The 20611-nt window shown below is 34.2% G+C and overlaps 1 protein-coding gene across 3 annotated transcripts in view; it reads right to left on the bottom strand.

Moving 5' to 3' along the window:
* ARHGAP29 (Rho GTPase activating protein 29) overlaps window positions 1-20611 on the bottom strand; it is an 81369-nt gene that overhangs the window by 21312 nt on the left and 39446 nt on the right. For all 3 annotated transcript variants that reach the window (XM_006057553.4, XM_006057555.4, XM_006057554.4), the window contains 9 exons: window positions 18323-18419; window positions 17589-17661; window positions 15430-15478; window positions 14858-14995; window positions 13888-13952; window positions 13343-13453; window positions 13139-13219; window positions 12747-12935; window positions 11848-11985 (listed from right to left, as the gene is read on the bottom strand). In XM_006057553.4, the coding sequence (XP_006057615.3) occupies window positions 11848-11985; window positions 12747-12935; window positions 13139-13219; window positions 13343-13453; window positions 13888-13952; window positions 14858-14995; window positions 15430-15478; window positions 17589-17661; window positions 18323-18419 (941 nt within the window). The remainder of the gene's footprint in view (window positions 1-11847; window positions 11986-12746; window positions 12936-13138; window positions 13220-13342; window positions 13454-13887; window positions 13953-14857; window positions 14996-15429; window positions 15479-17588; window positions 17662-18322; window positions 18420-20611) is intronic.

Raw genomic sequence — 20611 nt, 5'->3', positions numbered from 1 at the left:
AGTATTTGAAAAGTGCACATAATAGAATCACTTGTTCCTCCTTCAAGTAACATAGGAAATTCAAATTGTGGATGGTAAAGTTTAAGTCCAACAATTAGCTATAATTGGGAATTCTCTGGTTAAGGGTAAACTGAACTGAACTCTCTTGATCCTAAAGGTAATTGTATGTCCATTTTTAATACTTTTTAATAAACTTTATGAATCTAGTTAGAAACACTAATAATTTAAAAAGTCAAATGAATACACAGGCATAATCAATCAACTCATCCGCTTAATGTTTGTCTATGCTGCTGCTGCTAAGTTGCTTCAGTCATGTCCGACTCTGTGCGACCCCATAGACGGCAGCCCACCAGGCTCCGCTATCTCTGGAATTCTCCAGGCAAGAACACTGGAGTGGGTTGCCATTTCCTTCTCCAATGCATCAAAGTGAAAAGTTAAAGTGAAGTCGCTCAGTCATGTCGGACTCTTAGCGACCCCATGGACTACAGCCTACCAGGCTCCTCCATCCATGGGATTTTCCAGGCAAGAGTACTGGAATGGGTTGCCATTGCCTTCTCCGATGTTTGTCTACAGGTACTTATAAATAAAGCCTTATATGTACTGCAAGTCCAATCTTAAAATCTCTTTCCCCTAAATTATTCAGTCTTCTCCCTCACCTAACAGAAATGCTGACGATTGAGGTCCCCATGGGGTAGATCCTGCAGGACTTGCTGGGAATCTTTACTGGGGTGGCTCATAGGTACTTCAAAAATCATCATGTCCCTAAGATCTTTTTGTCCCCCAATCCCCTCCTGAGTCTCGGACTTCATTCTTTTCTTCTAGGTCCCTAATGAATAACAGCACAGTGGCCTAAGTGCTTCATAAAGGGTAAATGACCAAATGAATAGTAGTAGCAAGTGTTATCAGTCAAGGTCATATTGAAATCCTGCATGTTTTCTGTTACTGCTCACTCAAGAACAGAGGATTTTCAACTTTATGCCCAGCTTTCATCATCTACATTTAATCTTTACTCCATTGGCACACAGATTAGCACAAATTTTTCTGACAGTTGCTGAAACAGATAGAGTATTTCATAATTTCCAATCAGTGGGAAAAGTTTCTCTCATATACATCAGCAATAATCTAAAAATTTTTGTTCAATATTTCTGTCCTACATTTTTTAAAAAGATAAATTTTTCATGAATGTCCTTTCAAAGGAAAGGAAAACCTCTTGTGCTAATGTTTCCCATCCTTCAAAGTCTGTTAATTTAATTAGGCCTTTGGTAATTGGTTTGGTCATTTCTCCTTGTTCTTAGTAATGCAATTTTTTTGGGCCAAGATACATGCATTCCAGGATCTTAGTTCCTAGACCAGGGATTGAACTCACTTCCCTCCTTGGTGAAAGCACGGAGTCCTAGCCACTCGACCTCCTGGAAATACCCTAGTAATGTAATTATGATCTACATCCCATATCCTTCAACACTTCCTAATTCAATACAGAATAATTCTTTATGTTTATGATGTAACTTATAATTTTGCTGGGACTGATTTATGTATCTTCCTTAAGATAGTGAGTGAATATAGCTGAGCATCCAGCATCTTCATATTTCAGATGACTTTGCTTTCTTTTCAATGATAGATGTAATAATAATAGATCCTAGAGTGAGAACAAAATTCTTTTGAAAACAATTTGCGAGATGGTGATACAAAATAGTCACCCAAAATCCCCCAATTCTTCTTTGATGGAGAAGAAAACAAAGAAATCTGAGAAAATTATGGCTCTTACCATGGGGGAAAAGCACCTACATTCAAGAACTGAATGCTGGATTTGGTATCTGCTTAGATCTGCATGTGAATAATGTCATAGAGAAGGAGTAAAACTGATTAAACTGGTTCAAAAGAACTCCAGCTAATAAGAAATTCTGCTCACAAATATCTATAGGGAGAAACTTCCCATAAACAGACTACACATTATATGCGGTAGTGATTTTCAGGAGTTGTGTATTCGTTCAAGTTTGGGGAACTTGTACCTCAAAGTCTACTTCATACACAGATAAGTACTGCTCTATAATTTTTCAGATATATTAATTCTCTCTCCCTAGATAAATGCTAAAACTCCTTGAGAGAGGGTATCTGTTGTATATTTCTTTTAAATAAATAGTAGGCAATAACAGTAGTGGTATCATCATGCATATGATACGACTCTAATGGCACAAAGTGAAGAGGAACTAAAGAGCTTCTTGACGAGGGTGAAAGAGGAGAGTGAAAAAGCTGGCTTGAAAGTCAACATTTAGAAAACTAAGAGCATAGCATTTGGTCCCAACACTTCATGGCAAATAGAAGGGAAAAAAAGTGGAAACAGTGACAGATTTTACTTTTCTTAGGCTCCAAAATCACTGCAGATGGGGACTGCAGGCATGAAATTAAAAGACGCTTGCTCCTTGGAAGAAAAGCTATGAGAAACCTAGACAGCATATTAAAAAGCCGAGACATCACTATGCTGACAAAGGTCCATATAGTCAAAGCTACGGTTTTTCCAGTAGTCAAGTATGGATGTTGAGAGTAGGACAATAAAGAAAGAAGGCTGAGTGATGAAGAACTGATACTTTCCAAGTGTGGTGCTGGAGAAGAGACCCTACTGAGTCCCTTGGACTCCAAGGAGATCAAACCAGTCAATCCTAAAGGAAATCAACTCTGAATATTCATTGGAAGGACTGATGCTGAAGCTCCAAAACTCTGGCCACCTAATGCAAAGAGGTGGCTCACTGGAAAAGACCCTGATGCTGAGAAAGATTAAAGGTCAAAGAGAAGGGTGCAGCAGAGGATGAGATGGTTAGACAGTATCACCGATTCAACAGACATGAATTTGAGCAAACTCCAAGAGATACTGGAGGCACAGAAGAGGCTGGCATTTACAGTCAATGGGGTCACAAAGAGTTGGGCATAACTTAGCAACTGAACAACAGGCATTAACAAATACAAATGTTATATACAAAATTGTGTGCTTAGCTGCTCAGTCATGTCCAGCTCTCACGACCCCATGGACTGCAGCCTGCCAGGCTCCATGGGATTCTCCAGGCGAGAATACTGGAATGGGTTGCCATTTCCTTCTCCAACAAAATTAGGTAACTTCTTGTTTATATCACATCAAATTAAAAGAAATCATAATTGTTGGATCACCAAACAGCATCACTTTTTTAAATGGGGGCAGACAAACAAGATTAAGCTCATGAGAGAACTCAAAACTATGTTATATGAAGTAGTCAGATTTCAGCAGTCTGAAAAAAAATCCAGGGAGAGATATTTAAAGTACTATCTTGTGGAAGAGGGATTATATCAATACAGCACAACTTGAAAGGTCTACAATAAAACAGATTTTTTTTAAAGCTCAATATACACGTCAAACTAATTCTGGAGTTGTTCAAATCCAGGCTAGGTAATCATTCACAGCAAGATAGCATAGTATTTAGAAGCACCAGCTCTGAAGTCATTCTTCAAGTCTGGCTTTCCAACTTATAGCTGGGTGACTTTGATATTAAGTTGTTTATAACTACATTAAACATTTGTTTCCAAAAAAGTTAATGTGCAATAAATCTTGTAGGGGATCCTGTTCAAAATACAGATTCTGATATCAAAAGTCTAGGCTGAAACCCAAAATTCTGCATTCCTTATAGAGTTCCAAAGTAACAAGAATGTGACTGGTACAAGGAATACACTTGGAGAAGAAAGATTTTCTAAACTTTACTCCATCAGTAAAATGGAGCTTAAAACAATTATAGTCACCCAATATGATTTTGTGATAATTAAGTGAGTTAATGAAGACAAACAGCTTCATTCACAATACACTGGCAAACACATAATCTTAATTATCATTAGCTATTGTTTGAGGTAAAAGGACCTGTGAAAGGTAAAAAGTTGGCTTAAATCACTTACACAGGAATTTTGAATCCTGGGATTTTGTAATTCTTTTCAATATTTTTATTAAAATTGACTGAAAATTAACCACATATTAATTAATCAGAATTTGATAAATAAATGAGATACAATTTTAAACACCCAGAAATATTTTAAGGAAGGTTTGTGATTCAAATGGAATAAGCTCACTTCCAAAGTCTCTCACTCAATTTCCCTAAAAACCCTGGACAGAATGCACGGATTAGCTATCTGAAGGCTCTGAAAAGTAAATGGTAGCAAGTAGATTGTGGAAATAAACTACAAATTAAGTTATGACCAATCCGTGGTATGCTTCCTGTTATTTTTTTCCTGCTAGTATTTCCCAGTCAGTACACTACTCCTACTCAAATATATGTGACTGAAAGAGTTGGGGAAATTCTCGTTTCTTTTGTATGTTTGTTTTCTCTCTTGCCCCAAGCCCTAAGATGAAGTCCTGTGGCAGTGTGAGTGATGGCAGTAGCAGCAGAACACACGTCTAAAACTGAGGGGAATTCTTTTCTATAACTGTAGTCTGAGGAGTGAGGAGTCTGAAATTCCTGTTGTTTCTTCTCCTGTTGTTTATCCTTCCCCACCTCAGCTCTCAAAGCAGCAGACTAGGTTAACTTCAGTTTCCCAGCCAGAAGGCCTAGAAGGGAGTCCTTAGTTGAAGAGTGAACCTTGCTGGATCAAAAGCCTGCTAAATTTTTAAAGAATCAACATCCAATACAGGTTATAAAGAAAACCCAGAGTCATATAAGGTAATACTGAAAATGCCTAAGATATCATCCAAAATTACTTGTCACACAAAGAACTGGGACAATCTCAACAACTCATAAGAAAAAAGACAAACAGACACCAACACCGAGATGACTCAGCTATTTGAATTATCATAGACTTTAAAGCAGATATTATTACATTTCAAGAAATAAGGGCCAACAATATTAAAATGTGGAAAGACTGAAGTCTCAGCAGAGAATTTGAAGATATAAAAAAGAAACAAAAGGAGATTTTACTACTAAAAAAATATCCAAAACAAAAAAATCAGTGGATTGACTGTACAGAAAATGGAGATAACAACAAAAAAAGTCAGTGAGCTTGATAAAAGATCAGTAGAACAACATAAACAATCAGGAGAAAAAAAGATTGGGGGAAGAAAGGTCCTACATTCTTGTGGAATAATAACAAAAGGTCTGTCATTTGAGTCTTTAGGGTCTTAGAGGAAGATGAGGGACTGTTACAAAAAAAATATCTGAATGAAAAATAGCCAAATACTTCTTACACATTGAAAGAGTTAAATCTGTAGATCCAAAAACAGGAGAAACTCAACAAAAGTCACATCCAAATACACTGTAATCAAACTGCTGAAGCCCAAAGACCAAGAAAAATTTTTGCAAGCAGCCAAAGAAAAACAACATGCCCCATATTAGGGAAACAATGATTCAAATGACTATGCATAGAAACTCTGGATGCCAGAGGCAGTGGAATAACATTTTTATAAATAAAGTGTTAAAAGAACTGAATTCTAAATTCAGTGAAAATATCCTTCATGCATGAAGATGAAATAGACATTCTAAGATGAAAGACAACCAAGAGAATTCATCACCAGTAGACCAACTATAAAAGAAATGGTAAAAGAAGTTCTTTGGACAAAAGAGAAATTATATGGGAGAGAAGATGGAAACTCAGTGAAAGAATAACAACAGAAATGGTAAATATCTGGGTACATTTAAAGACTAGTTTTATTCTCTTAAACGCTCTAAAATATCAGACTTTCGAAAACCAAAATTGTAAGTTTGTCTGGTGAGGTTTTCAATGTATGTAGATGTAAGATACATATCAACTACAACTAAAAATGAATGAAGTAACTTATATGGTGGTATAGTTCTTACATTCCATTTGAACTTGGTAAAATATTAGTTCAAAGTAAACTGAAAAATGAAGCCATTATAGTCTTAGTGCAGCCATTTAAAGAAAAAACACTATACAAATGAACAGACATAATCAAAGACCCAACAGATATATTAAAATATATACAATAAATTAAACTGTAGACAATCATTTTAGATAAACTAAAATAGAATTCTAATATATAAATAAAACATTAAGTCTTTAATAAATAAATTAAATAGATAAATTAAAATGTAATTCTAAAAAATTATCGATTTATACAAAAAAGGCATCAAAAGAGAAACAGATGAAGGGAAACATAAGGTACAAACAGAAAACAAAAAAGTAGTCGGCCTAAATTTGCACATATATTTACATTAAATATAAATGGTCTAACCATTCCACTCAAAAGATGGAGATTATCAAAATAGATTTAAAAAAAATCAACACTGAACACTATGCTATATAATAACTTCACTTAAAATACATGATTAAGTTAAAAGTAAAAGAATGGAAAAAGATATACCATGCTAAAAATGCTCAAAAGAAACCTTAACTACTTCTATCAATATTAAATAATGTAGAGTAAAAGGCAAGGAAAATTACCAGGATAAAAAGACACATTTCATCAAGATAAAAGGATCAATTCACCAAGAATATATAATAATCATTAATGTATATAAGCAATTGAGACATTTAAAATATATAAAGGAAAAACTGACAGAATTAAAAATATATAGTATGTTAAAAACGTCAAAATTGCTTTCTCAGTAATTGACAGAAACAAAAAGTAAATCGTCAAGGATATGGAAGAAATAAATATCATAAACCAAGAGGAACTAGTCTACATTTATAGGTTACTCCAGCCAACCACAGCAGAATATACATTCTTTCAAGTGAACACATGAACAGTACCAAGATACACCATATCCTGAGTCATAAAGCAAATCATAACAAATATAGGAAAATTAAAATCATATATAAGTATTTGTTTCACTATAACAGAATTAAACTAGAAATCAGTATCAGGAAAATGTCCAGAAAATCCTCAAATAATTAGAAATTAAACAAGCTTCTACAATATCCACAGGTAAAATCAAAGTCTTGACGAAAATTAGAAAATATTTTGAATTGTATAAAAATGAAAATCCAAATTCAAAATTTGTGGGATGTAGATAAGCAGTGCTTAGAGAGAAATTAAAATCATCAACTATTCATATTTAAAAAGTAGAGAGGTCTTGATGAACAATCTAAGTTTCTACCTTTAAGAAACTAAAAGGAAAAGCAAAATAAACCTAAAGTAAGCAGAAAGGAACAATAAAAAGCAGAAAAAAAATTTAAAAAGAAAAGTAGAGAAAAATCAATGAAATCAAAAGCTGTCTCTCAGAAAAGATCAACAAAATTTATAAACCTCTAGCCAGACTAACCAAAGAGAAAGAAGTGAGAGAGAAGGCACAAATTACCAACATCAGGGAGGAAAGAGAGGGTATCACTACAGCTCAATGAGACACTGAGAGGTTAAGAGTTATAAACAACACTATGCACATAAACACAATAACTTAGATGAAAGGGTGGAACTAATTTCGCAAACTACCAAAGTTCACGTAAGAAGAACTAATTCAAACAGGCCTATATCAAAAGAAACTGAATACACAGGGAAAGATTTTCCAAAAAAATGAAAACTCCAAGCCAACTGCTTTCACCAGGAAATGCCACAAAACATTTAAAGAAATAATACCAATTCTATACAATCTCTTCCAGAAAATAAAATAGGAAGCAACACTTCCCAACTTATTTTACGAGGTCAGAATTACCCTGATTCTAAAATCAGATAAAGGCAGTATAAGAAAATGAAAAGTAAACAAAAACATAATACCAATATCTTTCATAAACAGAGAAGAAAAAAATATTCAACAAAATATCAGCAAATTGAATCCAGCAATTTATAAAAGGAACAATGTGTCACAAACAAGAGTGGCTTATCCCAAGAATGCAAGGGTAGATCAACACTTAAATATCAATATTAATATTATGAAGCAACTCATCATATTAACAGACTGAAGAAGAAAAACTCTATTATCACATCAAGTGATGCAAAAAAAAAAAATCATATGACAAAAACCCAATATTTTTATGACAAAATTATCAACAATTAGAAAAAAATGGAAATTCTTTAACATGATAAAATGTATCTTCAAAAAAATAACAAACCTTACAGGGACTTCTCTGGTGGCCCAGTGGCTAAGACTGCATTGCCAATGCAGGGGGCCTGCGTCTGCTCCCTGGTCAGGGAACCATTTCCCACCTGCCGCAACTAAGAGTTCACATGCCACAGCTAAAGATACCTCATGATTGAAGGCAAAAGGAGAAGAGGGCGGCAGAAGATGAGATGGTTAGACAGCCTCACTGACTTAATGGACATGAATCTGAACAAACTGTGGGAGACAGTGAAAGACAGGGAAGCCTGGCGTGCTGCAGTCCATGGGGTCACGGTCAGACATGACTTAGCAAGTGAACAACACCACACCACAACAAAGACTGAGGATCCCTCATGCTGCAACTAGGACCTTGTGCAGCCAAATAAATTAATTAAAAACAAGTATTTTTAAAAACCCTACAGCTATCATGTTTAATGGTGAGAGACTAAGTGCTTTCTTCCTAAGATTAAGACAAAGATGTCTTATCTCACCACTTCTATTCAACAATGAATTTTAATATCTAGCCAGTGTAATGAGGAAAAAAAAAAAAAAAGGAACAGAGTTTGGAAAGAAAGAAAACTGTCCCTATTTGCAGAAAACGTGATTTTTTAATGTAAGAAAACCCTATGATTCTGCTAAAAAAAAAAGCTCCTACAAGTAATAAGTGAGTTTAGCATGGTTGCAAAATACAAGATCAAGATACGAAAATAACTAGTATTTTTCAACATTAACAATGAACAACTGAATTTGAAATTAAATAAGCATGTGTGTATGCATAGATACATATACACATGTACACAAATATCGTGTATGTATTTATTTATATCAGTTTCACAATGAACCCCCAAAATAAATACATACATACATACATAGGTTTAAATCTAACAAAATATGGGAAAGAAATGTTAAAAACTACAAAGTGCTGATTAAAAGTAACATACACCTAAATAAATGGAGACACATACTGTGTTCATGGATTGGAGAACTCTATATATAGTTAGGATGATACCTACATAGTCAATTCTCCCTAAGCTGAATTTAATGTAATTCCAATTCAAATGTTAGCAAGATTTTTTTTTGTAGATACAGACACACTGATTCTAACATTTTTAAAAATGTTAAAGGATCTTAAATACTCAAAACAATTCTGAAAAGAATAAAATTGGAAGACTTATAGTACCTGATTTTAAGACTTTGCTAGACAATACCAGTAATCAATATAGTAGTGTTCTGACAAAAGGATAGATACATATATATTATATATCCACAGAACAAAATAGAGAATCTAGAAATAGAACTATAAAAATATGGTCAATTGAGTTTTGACAAAGATGCAAAGGCAATTCAATGGTGATGATTCAATGGTGATGCTACAATGTCTTCAACAAATGGTACTAGAACAAGCAAGCAAGTATTAATCAGTAAAAATTCCCTATTTTCTGTATTTTATGATGATTTAATATCTTTAAAAACTTGCTGACTGGGGATTTCTAGTCCTCTGAATGCTAGCCAATTCTTAGCTGGGGGACACACATGTCTTTTACATGCAACTCCAACCATCTCTAACTCTCATAAATCAAGTCAGTATTTTCCCCTGCCCTAAAATCATCCCAGGTCAGGTACGAATTCCTATTCCTTGTTTCAGGCCCTCCTTATTCCCCAAAGCCCCAACTAGACAATCCTATATTGCTTATCCTGTCCTACCTAGATTTTCCCTCAGAAACCCCAATAAAGGCTTCATATTCGCCTCTCCTCTCCCTCGTGCTTCTGCTTCACCAATCCTGGTACCTTCTCTCAGGAAATTTAGGTAATTCATTTTTCAATGACACTGACCTCTCCATGCCAACATTCAGTCACCACTATAACATAAAGTTCCATGAGTATAATTTTCACGTAACATCCATATGCAAAAAATGAACTTCAAGTTATACTTCACTTTATAAAAAATTAACTCAAAATGGATCATTTCTCAATATCAAACTATAAATTTTTTATAGAAAACCAAAGAAGTCTTTGAGATCTTGGGTTAGATGAAGCACTTAAAGGAGAAATTGTTAAGTAAGATTCCATCAAAATTAAAACTTTTGCTCCCTGACACTGCTAAAAGAATAAAGAGAAGCTTCAAACTGGAAGACAATATATGCAAGCTCAACAATAAGAAAATATCTCAATCCAAAAGAATAGGCAAAACAGAGATTGCAAACTTACCCTTTAAAAGATGCTCTATATCATAAGTCCTTCTCAAAACAAAATCACTACCACTACATAGCTAAGAACAGCTAAAATATAAAAACCAACAACTGACAAGTGTTGTGAAGGATGCAGAACAACTGGAACTCTCACACATTGCTAGTTACAATGAAAAAACTCTGAAAAACAGTTTGGCAATTTCTTACAAAATTAAACATCTACCATACCACCCAGTAATCTCACTCCTAGGTGTTTACCCCAGAAATGTAAAACTTATATTCACACAAAAACTGTAAATGAATATTCATAGTAACTCTATTCTTTATTACCCCAAACTGCAATTGTCCAAGTGGTGAATGGATAAACACTGCGATATATTCACACAGTGGAATACTAATCAGCAATACAAAGAAATGAATTATTGATACATGCATAACATTGATGAATCTCAAAAGCATTATGCTGAGTAAAAGAAGCCAGTCTTCAAAGCATACATATTATAATTCAATTTATGTGACACTGTGGAAAAGATCAAACTACAGAGATGGAGTACAGATCAATACTTGCCAGGGATAAGGGATAGGTGGAGAGTGTGACTATAAATGGGTACCATGAGGAAATTTTATTGGAGTGATACAATTATTTCGAGTCCTAACTGTGATGGTAGTGATTACAGAAATTTATATATGCTTTAAAACTTGTGAAAGGTACGCCAAAAACAAGTACAGTCATCCCTCAGTATCTAAGAGAATTGCTTCCAGGACCACTCATGGATACCAAAACCCCATGGATACATAAGTCCTTTATATAAAATGGCACTGTATTTGCATGTAAATTAGGCATAACCTTCTGTAGACTTTAAATCATCTCTCGATTATTTATAATACCTAATGCTATGTAAACAGCTATTAAATATAATTAAATGCTATGTAAATAGTTACCAATGCAGACAAATTCAAGTTTTGCTTTTTTGGAAGTTTCTGGAAATCTTTCTTCCCCTGAATACTCTCAATCCACAGTTGGTTGAATCCACTAATGTAGAACCCATGAATATGGAAAGTTCACTGTATTTTGCACATAAATTTTTAATAAAAACCATTTTAAAAAGATACATGAATGCCTTGTCTTCAAATAAACCATTGGGTTCAATTTCAATATTTAGTTTACTCAAATTCTGGAGAACAGACCTCATTGTGCTGATAGAAGTTTCAGGGATTAAATCCATTTTGTTAGTCAACCCAAGAAAGAGTGGCTTAAAGGCAATTTCAAACACTCACCCTTCAATTTTAACCAAACAAATCATCAATCCATGGAGAAGAGAATAGATAAAAAGCTCAAATCACATACTAGAATTAAAAACTGAAAGTCAACTTTCAAACTCCGCTGCTGCTGCTGCTAAGTCGCTTCAGTCGTGTCCGACTCTGTGCAATCTCACAGACTGCAGCCCACTAGGCTCCCCCATCCCTGGGATTCTCCAGGCAAGAATACTGGAGTGGGTTGCCATTTCCTTTTCCAATTTTCAAACTCTAAACTTTCCTATAATCTCAGAAATTAAATCCTGTAAGAACTGCAACTCATCAAGTATTCTAGAGGTTATACAGTCTGTATATCTACAGATGTACAGACTTTTTCTCTTTAAAATACTGAAGAAATTACTTACAGCTTTAAGGGTAAGATCACACTGGAAAACAAGTTTACAGAGTTGTGTTAAAATTTCTCTTTTGGTATTTTCTAGATCATTTCGTCTTTCTTCAACATTTGTCACGCACACTTTGTAGAGTTCGTTTGCTTCTTCTACCTTTAGGAGTTATCAGAGAAAAAAGTGATGCTGGTTCACTGAATCTATATTTTAAAATAAATATACTTATTCTAGTAAAGCTCAGCTTAAATGACTGAAATGGCTTATGCATGAAAGTTCCGAAACATTCTCTGTTTTAGATAGAATATTCCTAAAGATAAATATTCTGTTTTGGTCAGCAATTCAAGGACACCTGACTTCTATGAATAGTTAAGTGTAATTTACAATTAGTACATTGTCTATAAAATAAATGTCCATTAATAGACTTTTCTATTTATATTTACCATTTCCTATAATCTTCTTATAGAATTTATCAATTATATTTCATAAATATTAATAATACAAAGCTTCTGCCTAGTCTTGCTAGCAGGTACTAGAATAAGTACACATATACACCCAGTTGCCCAAATGGTGAACCTTCTGAACAATCAAGCAGAAAATATTAAACGATTGCCCTAAGATACTTCCTTCACAAATAAACCCCAAAATTCAAAATATAAGCAAAAATCTCTTAGCACAATGGTTCTCAAAGTGTGGATCCCTAGCAGCAACAGCAGCAGCAGTCCTGGGCACTTGTTTGAGATCCAAGTTGTCTGCGGCCAACTCCAGACCTTACTAAATCATAAGTTCTGAGGACACAGCCCAGCAGTTTGTTTTGACAACCCTTCCACGTGGTCCTGATGCAGGTTAAAATATGAGAACTGAAGCCTTAGCAGATTATTGCTAATTCAATAGTAACAAATAACAAAAAAGATGATTACTTTTTGAAGAGCCTCCTCTTCCAGCCTTCGCTTCTTTTCTAGCTGCCTATTGAGATTTTTTACTAATCCACTACTTGAGCTCAGATGTTCTTCTTCTGCACGAAACATGGAAGATTTTGCTTTTTCATATTCATCTTGACGTTGCATACACAACAATTTTGCCTTTTTAAGAGCAGTCTCTGTTTCAAGCTACACAGAATAAAAAGAGTATTAAATACAAAACAAGAAAAATCCTAATGTAGAAATCTCTTTAGCATATTCAGCTAGACAGTTATGACTGCATTTTAGATAAACTATAGAATAAGATATGCATCTTTCCAGGGTATATATGCCAACAGATTGCTCATGATTTTTAGATGTTCACAAATAGATGAAACTATTATAATACTAACCATTTTATTTTGCTCCTGCTTCCAAAGTTCTTTTATTTCTTTCCTTTGTTTTTCCATTTCATTTTTCCTCCCAAGTAGAGGCTGCCAAGGGCATTTTAAAACAACAACAACAAAAAAAAACAGAAAAGAGAGAAAAAAGCTGTTTTCTAAAGGTACACTGCTGTTTAAAAAAATAAAAAGTATAGTGTATATATAAATTTTTACCTGCACAAATTTGTTGGCTTGGAGAGCTGCAATTGTTTGCTGTAAAAGGTGACTACTCTCTATATCATTAAGAAGGGCATTGGTAAATAAAGACTGCAGTGGCATAAATTCCTAGAATTTAAAATTGAAAAGAAAATTTTCCAATAGAAATGTACTAGAGTTCTAGATAACCCCCCATTATTTTTCTTCAAAAAAAGAAATTTTTAAGTTTAAATTTTTTTCAGAAAAATGACTTTTCATAAGTATGACCATATGAAAAAATACTGAAGAAAATTAATAAGTAATTCTTAAACTAGTCAGCAAAATTAGTAGCTAACAAGATAATTAATATTCATATATATATATATAAAACTGTAAATTTCCTAGCTTCTTCATAATGAATATCTTTGTAAGTTTAAAAAGAGTTTATCTTGTCAATAAAAAGGTTATTTAGCATTCAAGTTCTTTCCTATATTAAGTATAGGAAATTTTCTGATTTTACATGGTATTATCAGGAGCTGAGTAATCACTTGGCATAGAACCCTAGCAGTTCACTGACCACTTACCTGTAGTCCAATGTTAGTTCTAGTTGCCTCTGCCAACTTAACAATATTTCTAGTGGACTCCAATTCTGAAAAGGTCAAAGAAGGCATCGGAAGGTAAGTCCAACTTACTTTTTCTCCTCCATACTCTAGAATTATCTGTAATCCCCCAATTAAAAAGTGATCACAAATACTAGCCTGCATCATGGTATGAAGCTATGATTCTTAATTGAAACTACTCATCAAAATCAACTGGGAAACTTTCAAAATACACTTGCATAGATCTCATCTCTAGGGGACTGGGACCTAGGACTGATTATTATCAGTTTCTAAGGCTATTTAGGTGAATCTGATGGGCATCCCATATTAAAGGCAAATAATGTAATAGAAAGAGCACAAGTTTTGGGTAAATTCTGTATTTTGCCAGTTACTAATATGATCTTAGGCAAATCTGCTGACCTTAGGCAAATTCCCTGTCTCATTCACCTCCTCTGTTAAACAGGAATAAGAATTTTGTCTGGCCTACTTCCCAGGGTTTTGGTAAGGATTAAATCAGAAAATGGATGTGAAAGCACTTTGTTAACTGTAAAACACTGGGAAAATATTAGCTATCAAGAAGTTCCTTATATATGTTTCCATTGCCTTCTGATCTGAGAGCTAGATTTTATCTGATAGTTGTTTTTTTATCTCCTTTAACTATATTATCTGATTGCATTTCTTTTCGCTCATTAGAGTATAACTTCTTTAAAGGCAAAGACCACTATCGTGGTGTCCCCAGATCTAATGATAGGTCCACAGTTCAATGTTCAATAAGTATAATTATTTTAAGGAGAGCCTTCCCTATTTCAAGAAGAGAAAATGGACAATGATTTTATTCACTACAATGAAAGCACTACTAATTTGGAATCATTATTTACAGTCTTTAGAAAATGAATCACAAAGAATTTAGTTCTTATGTTCCAGAGTTAATCAGATGCTCCAAAGGGCAACTCACCCAAGTTCAGCTTCTTTTCAACCCATGAGACTATGTTCTTGGTATATTTTGACCATGTTTTAGCATATGACAAAGCCAGTTCTACAGAATTAGTGTTTTTTAACAGCATGCTGTCTAATTCTATAGGAGAAAAACTTCCTGAAAATAAAAAAAAAGTCAAGGTAAATACACATTAAATATGAACTCATAACATGAAACCTTTAAAGAAGCATTAAAATCCTAAGATGTTTTTCAATGAAAACTGGTTGAAAAAAATGTGACAAATTCAAAAACAAAGGGTCATGGCTTGAGTTGAAAATAATTTCAAATTACATTTTAAAATCTTAATACATATTTCTATTATTCATCAAGTTACAAACCCTATATAATTGTTGATCAGTCTCTATCATCACACTATCTACTCTAGTAGGTTTTTTTCCCTTAAGTTTTATACGTAAAACTTTACATATTATTCATCTTATGTCTAAAATAAATACTTTCGGTTACTAAGCAAGGAGATTAAGTAATCCAAAACATTTATCAAAAGTAACTGCAAAATGTCTGACTAAAGTTTTAAGTACCTCAAGCATTACCTTTTTCATTGGATGAGTCCACTGATTCCACAGAAACACTTTCAAAAGACTTTAAAAAAGGAAGAAAGCAAATTTAAGATTACAGCAGAAGATTACAGATCTTTGCCTCAAAATTTTTCACTCTAACTTGTTACTCTGAGATAATTCCTACTCAAGAATTTCAAGCATTTAGAACTCAAAGAGCCTGAGAAGCCTGTTTAAATGCCAGAACATTTAATAAGAACTATATAGCTTTTTACAACAGCAGTTCTCAAGGTCCAAGAATGAATAAACCTCTTTGTTTACTAACAGCATTAATGAATCCATTCAAAATTTTAAATCCTAAAGATCTCAAAAATATTAGTCAGCAAGTTATGGAAGCAATCTAAATAGACTGCTATCTAAACAGAAGACAAAGACACTCTCTTTCAGCCATCCTTTACCATTTTATTATATGATAAGCATGTTGTGCAAAGTCCTTTGGACAGCTTAGTGTGGAACTTTCTATGATGATGGAAATGTTCCACAGCTGCACTGTCCAATAAGGTAGCTACTAGCTACCTTTGAAAAGTGGCATTTGAAAAGTGGCTATTGTAAATGAGAATTAAATTTTTAATTTAATGCACTGCATGTGACATGCGGCTACCTTAATAGACAGTGCAGGAAAATGTTATCTACCAAAATTGTGAGAGCTTATTATTCAATGCAAAAGGAATCATGTAAAACCTACATTTGAAGTCAAGCTCTATCACTTAGTAGTTATATGACACTGAGCTACATATTTATACTCACTTAAGTTTTCTTGCCCCTTCATAAAATGAGGATAAGAACACTACTTCATAAGTCTATTTTAAAGATTAAGGTGATGTAGGTTTGGGGCTTCCTTGGTGGCTCAGTGGTAAATAATCCACCTGCCAATGCAGAAGACATGGGTTCGATCCCTAATCCAGGAGGAACGCACACGTCATGTGGAACAAATACGCCTGTGTACCACAGCTACTGCAGCCTGCACGCCCAGGGCCTGTGCTCCCAAGTCAGAGAAGCCACTGCAATGAGACACTCACGCACAGCAACACGGGCCACAACAGGAGCACATGAATAGGACATATGATTCACACCTAAAATTTAAATTGTTTAGACCCCTGTTACACTGATAGAGTGTTTTATTACACTTCCTAAATCAGCAGCAAGCTTGAAACATATAATTGAGGAAAAATCATAAATAACAGCATAATATTTTAAAGATCTAGAAATACTTCATAATTCTGATATGGTTTCTACACTGTCCTCCTTCAGTCATCAAATGGATGACTTCAGAATGTTACATTTTTTTTTCTAAATACTGTAGTACATATAACAAATGGCCTTTAAGTAGTCATTCACATTTTGTATTATTTAAGAAAGACCTGTAGTTCTTATGTTATTTTGACATAATAACAAGTACTTGACACATTTCCAAATACATGTTGAAATCCTTTTGGATCTGAATTCCAATACTTTTTGGAAATCCTTAACAGGAAATGATCAACATATGTCCCTAATGCAGTCTGTTTAAATATCTTACATTTGGTGAAAAAATATTACTCAAATGAAAATATTACTACTACAATTACTATAAATCTTTAAAGCAATATTCTACGTACATTCCTAATGTTTTATTATTTTATAGGTGTTTTTCTTCAACTAGGAATCAGAACTCTAATTCTCTGACATACTTATAAGGATGCTCTTAGGGAGAATTAAGACCTACAGTTTTGTTAATAAGGTGTTTCATGGTAACAAACAAACTGTAGAGCATGTGAAAAGATTAACACCTTTTTCATTTCTTGTATCATTTTTCTAAGTTCCCACCAGTCTTCAAGACCTGCAGCACTATCAGGAAGGAAAAACGGCTAAGAACTACTGATTAAAATTTTGGATCATACGACATAGATTCATTACATAAGACACTATAAAATTATCAGATATGTTCTTTTAAAATGATAGTTCCACTTAAAAAGTACAACTAAATTTCCAGCCTCAAAACTGGCCATAAATTATCATACTTCAAATGAACCGAGCTATTTTTCTTGCTACACTAAAAAACTATCAAAGACTAATGCTGAGATTAAGATTAGGATATTATTAAAATAGGAAGTTAAAAATATTAAAGTCTTCGCTTTCATACAAACTTGGCCTACCTTACTTTCCTGAGAAACAGGCAGTCGCAATAATGAATCATTGCCTACATCTCCCATAAGGAAGTTTGTCAAGCTATCCAGGGGAAGTTTAAAAAAAAAAGAAATAGAAATTAAAAACACAAAGACAAAACACAAGTCATTACAATGCTCTGTCACAAGCTGTACATTCAACATGTCATCTAGATTAAAAGAGCCTTAGATATAAACTCCTAAGAATCTATCCACATAAACTAAGTAGTCACTCACAAATGGATGCTGCTTCTGAACGGCTATGCTGCTGCTGCTGCTGCTGCTAAGTCACTTCAGTCGTGTCCGCCTCTGTGCGACCCCATAGACGGCAGCCCACCAGGCTCCCCCGTCCTTGGGATTCTCCAGGCAAGAACACTGGAGTGGGTTGCCATTTCCTTCTCCAATACATGAAAGTGAAAAGTGAAAGGGAAGTCCCTCAGTCGTGTTCGACTCTTCGCGACCCCATGGACTGCAGCCCACCAGGCTCCTCCGTCCATGGGATTTTCCAGGCAAGAGTGCTGGAGTAGGGTGCCACTGCCTTCTCTGTCTGAATGGCTATAAACACCTCCAAATACAGCAATAAAGCAACATAGGATATAGCTTTTCCAAAGCTGTGATAATATTTTATGTTGGTTAATACTTTGCTTTACATACTGAATTATCATGACACATACTCTCATTGAGACTTAGGCCCTAAATTCTTGAAATGACAGTCCTCTACTTACATATTTCCAAAGGTAAAGGCCAAGGTTTCAATAGAAGAAAACACTTCTCTGAAGAGATCATTTTTGTTTTCTTCATTTACTTCTGTGAAGTTCACAGCTGAGGGAAAAGGGATTACAAATAAATGAGGGGGAAAATAAACTAGACTTATACAAAGAAATTTAACCCCATAAAAATCCACCATTACTTTCTAGAAGCATTAGAAAATTCAGAAACTAAAAAACCTAATAAACAAAACAATATGATGTTCAAGTCCTTCATTAAAGAAATCACACAAAAGAATCACCTTGCATAAAAGTAGCTGGCATTCCAAACTGACTCCTCCACACACACTGCATTATTTGGCACATCCAAAAAGTGACTCAATGTGAAATCAGTCGATCTTGAGTCATGGAGACCACGTTACATCAGCCCTCTCTCAGTAAGAGAGCTCTGTGCTATTTTCTCTTGCTTATTGCTTCATGGCATTTTTAAAGAACAATTAAATGCACTGTGGCCCACTTAAGTCAATATGAAGTACATTTTCCACTACAAATTACCAATATCTAAAGTCATATATACATCTGACATAGCATAAAACCTATACATGAAGCATATCATATTAACAACACCCAATGCTTAAAAAACTTTTAATTTCTTATTTCTGCCTTTTTAAAGCCTTATTTCTTGTAAGGTCCTTAGGCTCTGAGGTCCATTTAAATTGATATATAGCTGTCTTTTACCATCGTGATTTTTTAACATTTTGCATTTTGTTAAAGAAACTTATGAAACATAATTGGAAAAAGTTTCTTATTATAACTTTATCTTTACACACCTTTGTTAAAAGCCCAGATACAGTTTACAGAGACAAAAAAACGTGAGGGTTGAATAAACTGTTCGAAGCATCACGTTCTACTCAGACTGAGTTTAAGGAGCAACTGGCTCCTTGTATCCCACCCTCCCTAGGATCCCTGCCAACCACCCTCCCTAGGATCCCTGCCAATAACTTGAAGAAGAGAAACCAAGTGGAGAGGAAGCTATACTTTGTTTTAAAACGGAGTTGTTCTTAAGCTTGGTTGAACATCAGACTTACTTTAGGAGCTTTAAAAACAAAATCTGAGGCCCACCACCCAAGAATCAGATTTTAAAAGCCTGAAGCACAGGTATTTGTTCAAAATTTCTCCCAGGTGAATCTTATGTGCAACAAGAATTGAAAATGCTTTCTAGAAAGCCAGGATTCCTAAGAAGGGATGAATTAAAACCTCAAACCTGGAAGCCTCAGGAAATTACAACCAAAATTTTATAGATACGAGGGGCTAAGGTCCACACCTTTCATCATATTCCTCTAAATATTCCTGATACAAAGATGAAGAAAAACTTAAGAACCACCACAAATAATTTTTTAAATATCTCAAAATTTAGGTTGTAGCTTATATAACTTAAACAGCTGAAAGAAATCCATACAAAATATATGAAACAACAGTTTTCAAGACGCTAGCTATCAAGCAACAAAGAACAAGAATCCTAACATACAAGAAACAAACGTGGTAAGCTCTACAACTGTCCTAAACTTACTGTCTCATAACACACACAGATTTCTGAGCAAAGCAAACTAACAGAGATAAAGAAGGCCATTTTATAATGATGGAGTCAGTTCATCAGGAGGACATAATTTTATACATTTATGTACCTAATTAACAGCTTCAAAATGTATGAAACAAAAACTAATAGAATTGAAATGAGAAATAGACAAATTTACAACCATAGTCAGAAATTTCAAAAATCCTCTCTCAATAATTGACAAAACTCGTAGATAGAAAATCAGTAGAGGATATGAAAGCCTTCAACCATACTATCAGCCACATGGATGAGATGGACATTTAAGGAACCTCTACCCAATGACAGCAAAACACACATTCTTTTCAAGCATACATTGTAAATTTACGAAGATGGACTATATTATGGGCCATAAAACCAGTCTCTGGGTTTAAAAGGATTCAAGTCAGGCAAAATATGTTCTGTGGCTAGATGGGATTAAACAATAAAAATCTCTGTAAAAATACTCAAATATTAGGAAACTAACACACTTCTAAATAACCCCATGGATCAAAGAAGAAAAAGGGAAATTAGAAAGTATTTTGAACACAATGAAAATACACTGTATCAATATTGGTGAAGGTGGGGGCAAAGAGGTGCAAAAGGGAGGGATTACCAAGAGACATGCATCACCTGGACTGTGATGGTTTCACAAGAGTATGAATATCAAAATTGATCAGATTGTACCCTTAATTTAAATATGTGAAGTTTATTAT

The sequence above is a fragment of the Bubalus bubalis genome, chromosome 6, assembly GCF_019923935.1.
Source record: "Bubalus bubalis isolate 160015118507 breed Murrah chromosome 6, NDDB_SH_1, whole genome shotgun sequence".
NCBI classification, from domain to species: Eukaryota; Metazoa; Chordata; class Mammalia; order Artiodactyla; family Bovidae; genus Bubalus; species Bubalus bubalis.
The sequence above is the reverse complement of the archived record's forward strand: the minus strand, read 5'-3'. Positions and strand labels throughout refer to the sequence as shown.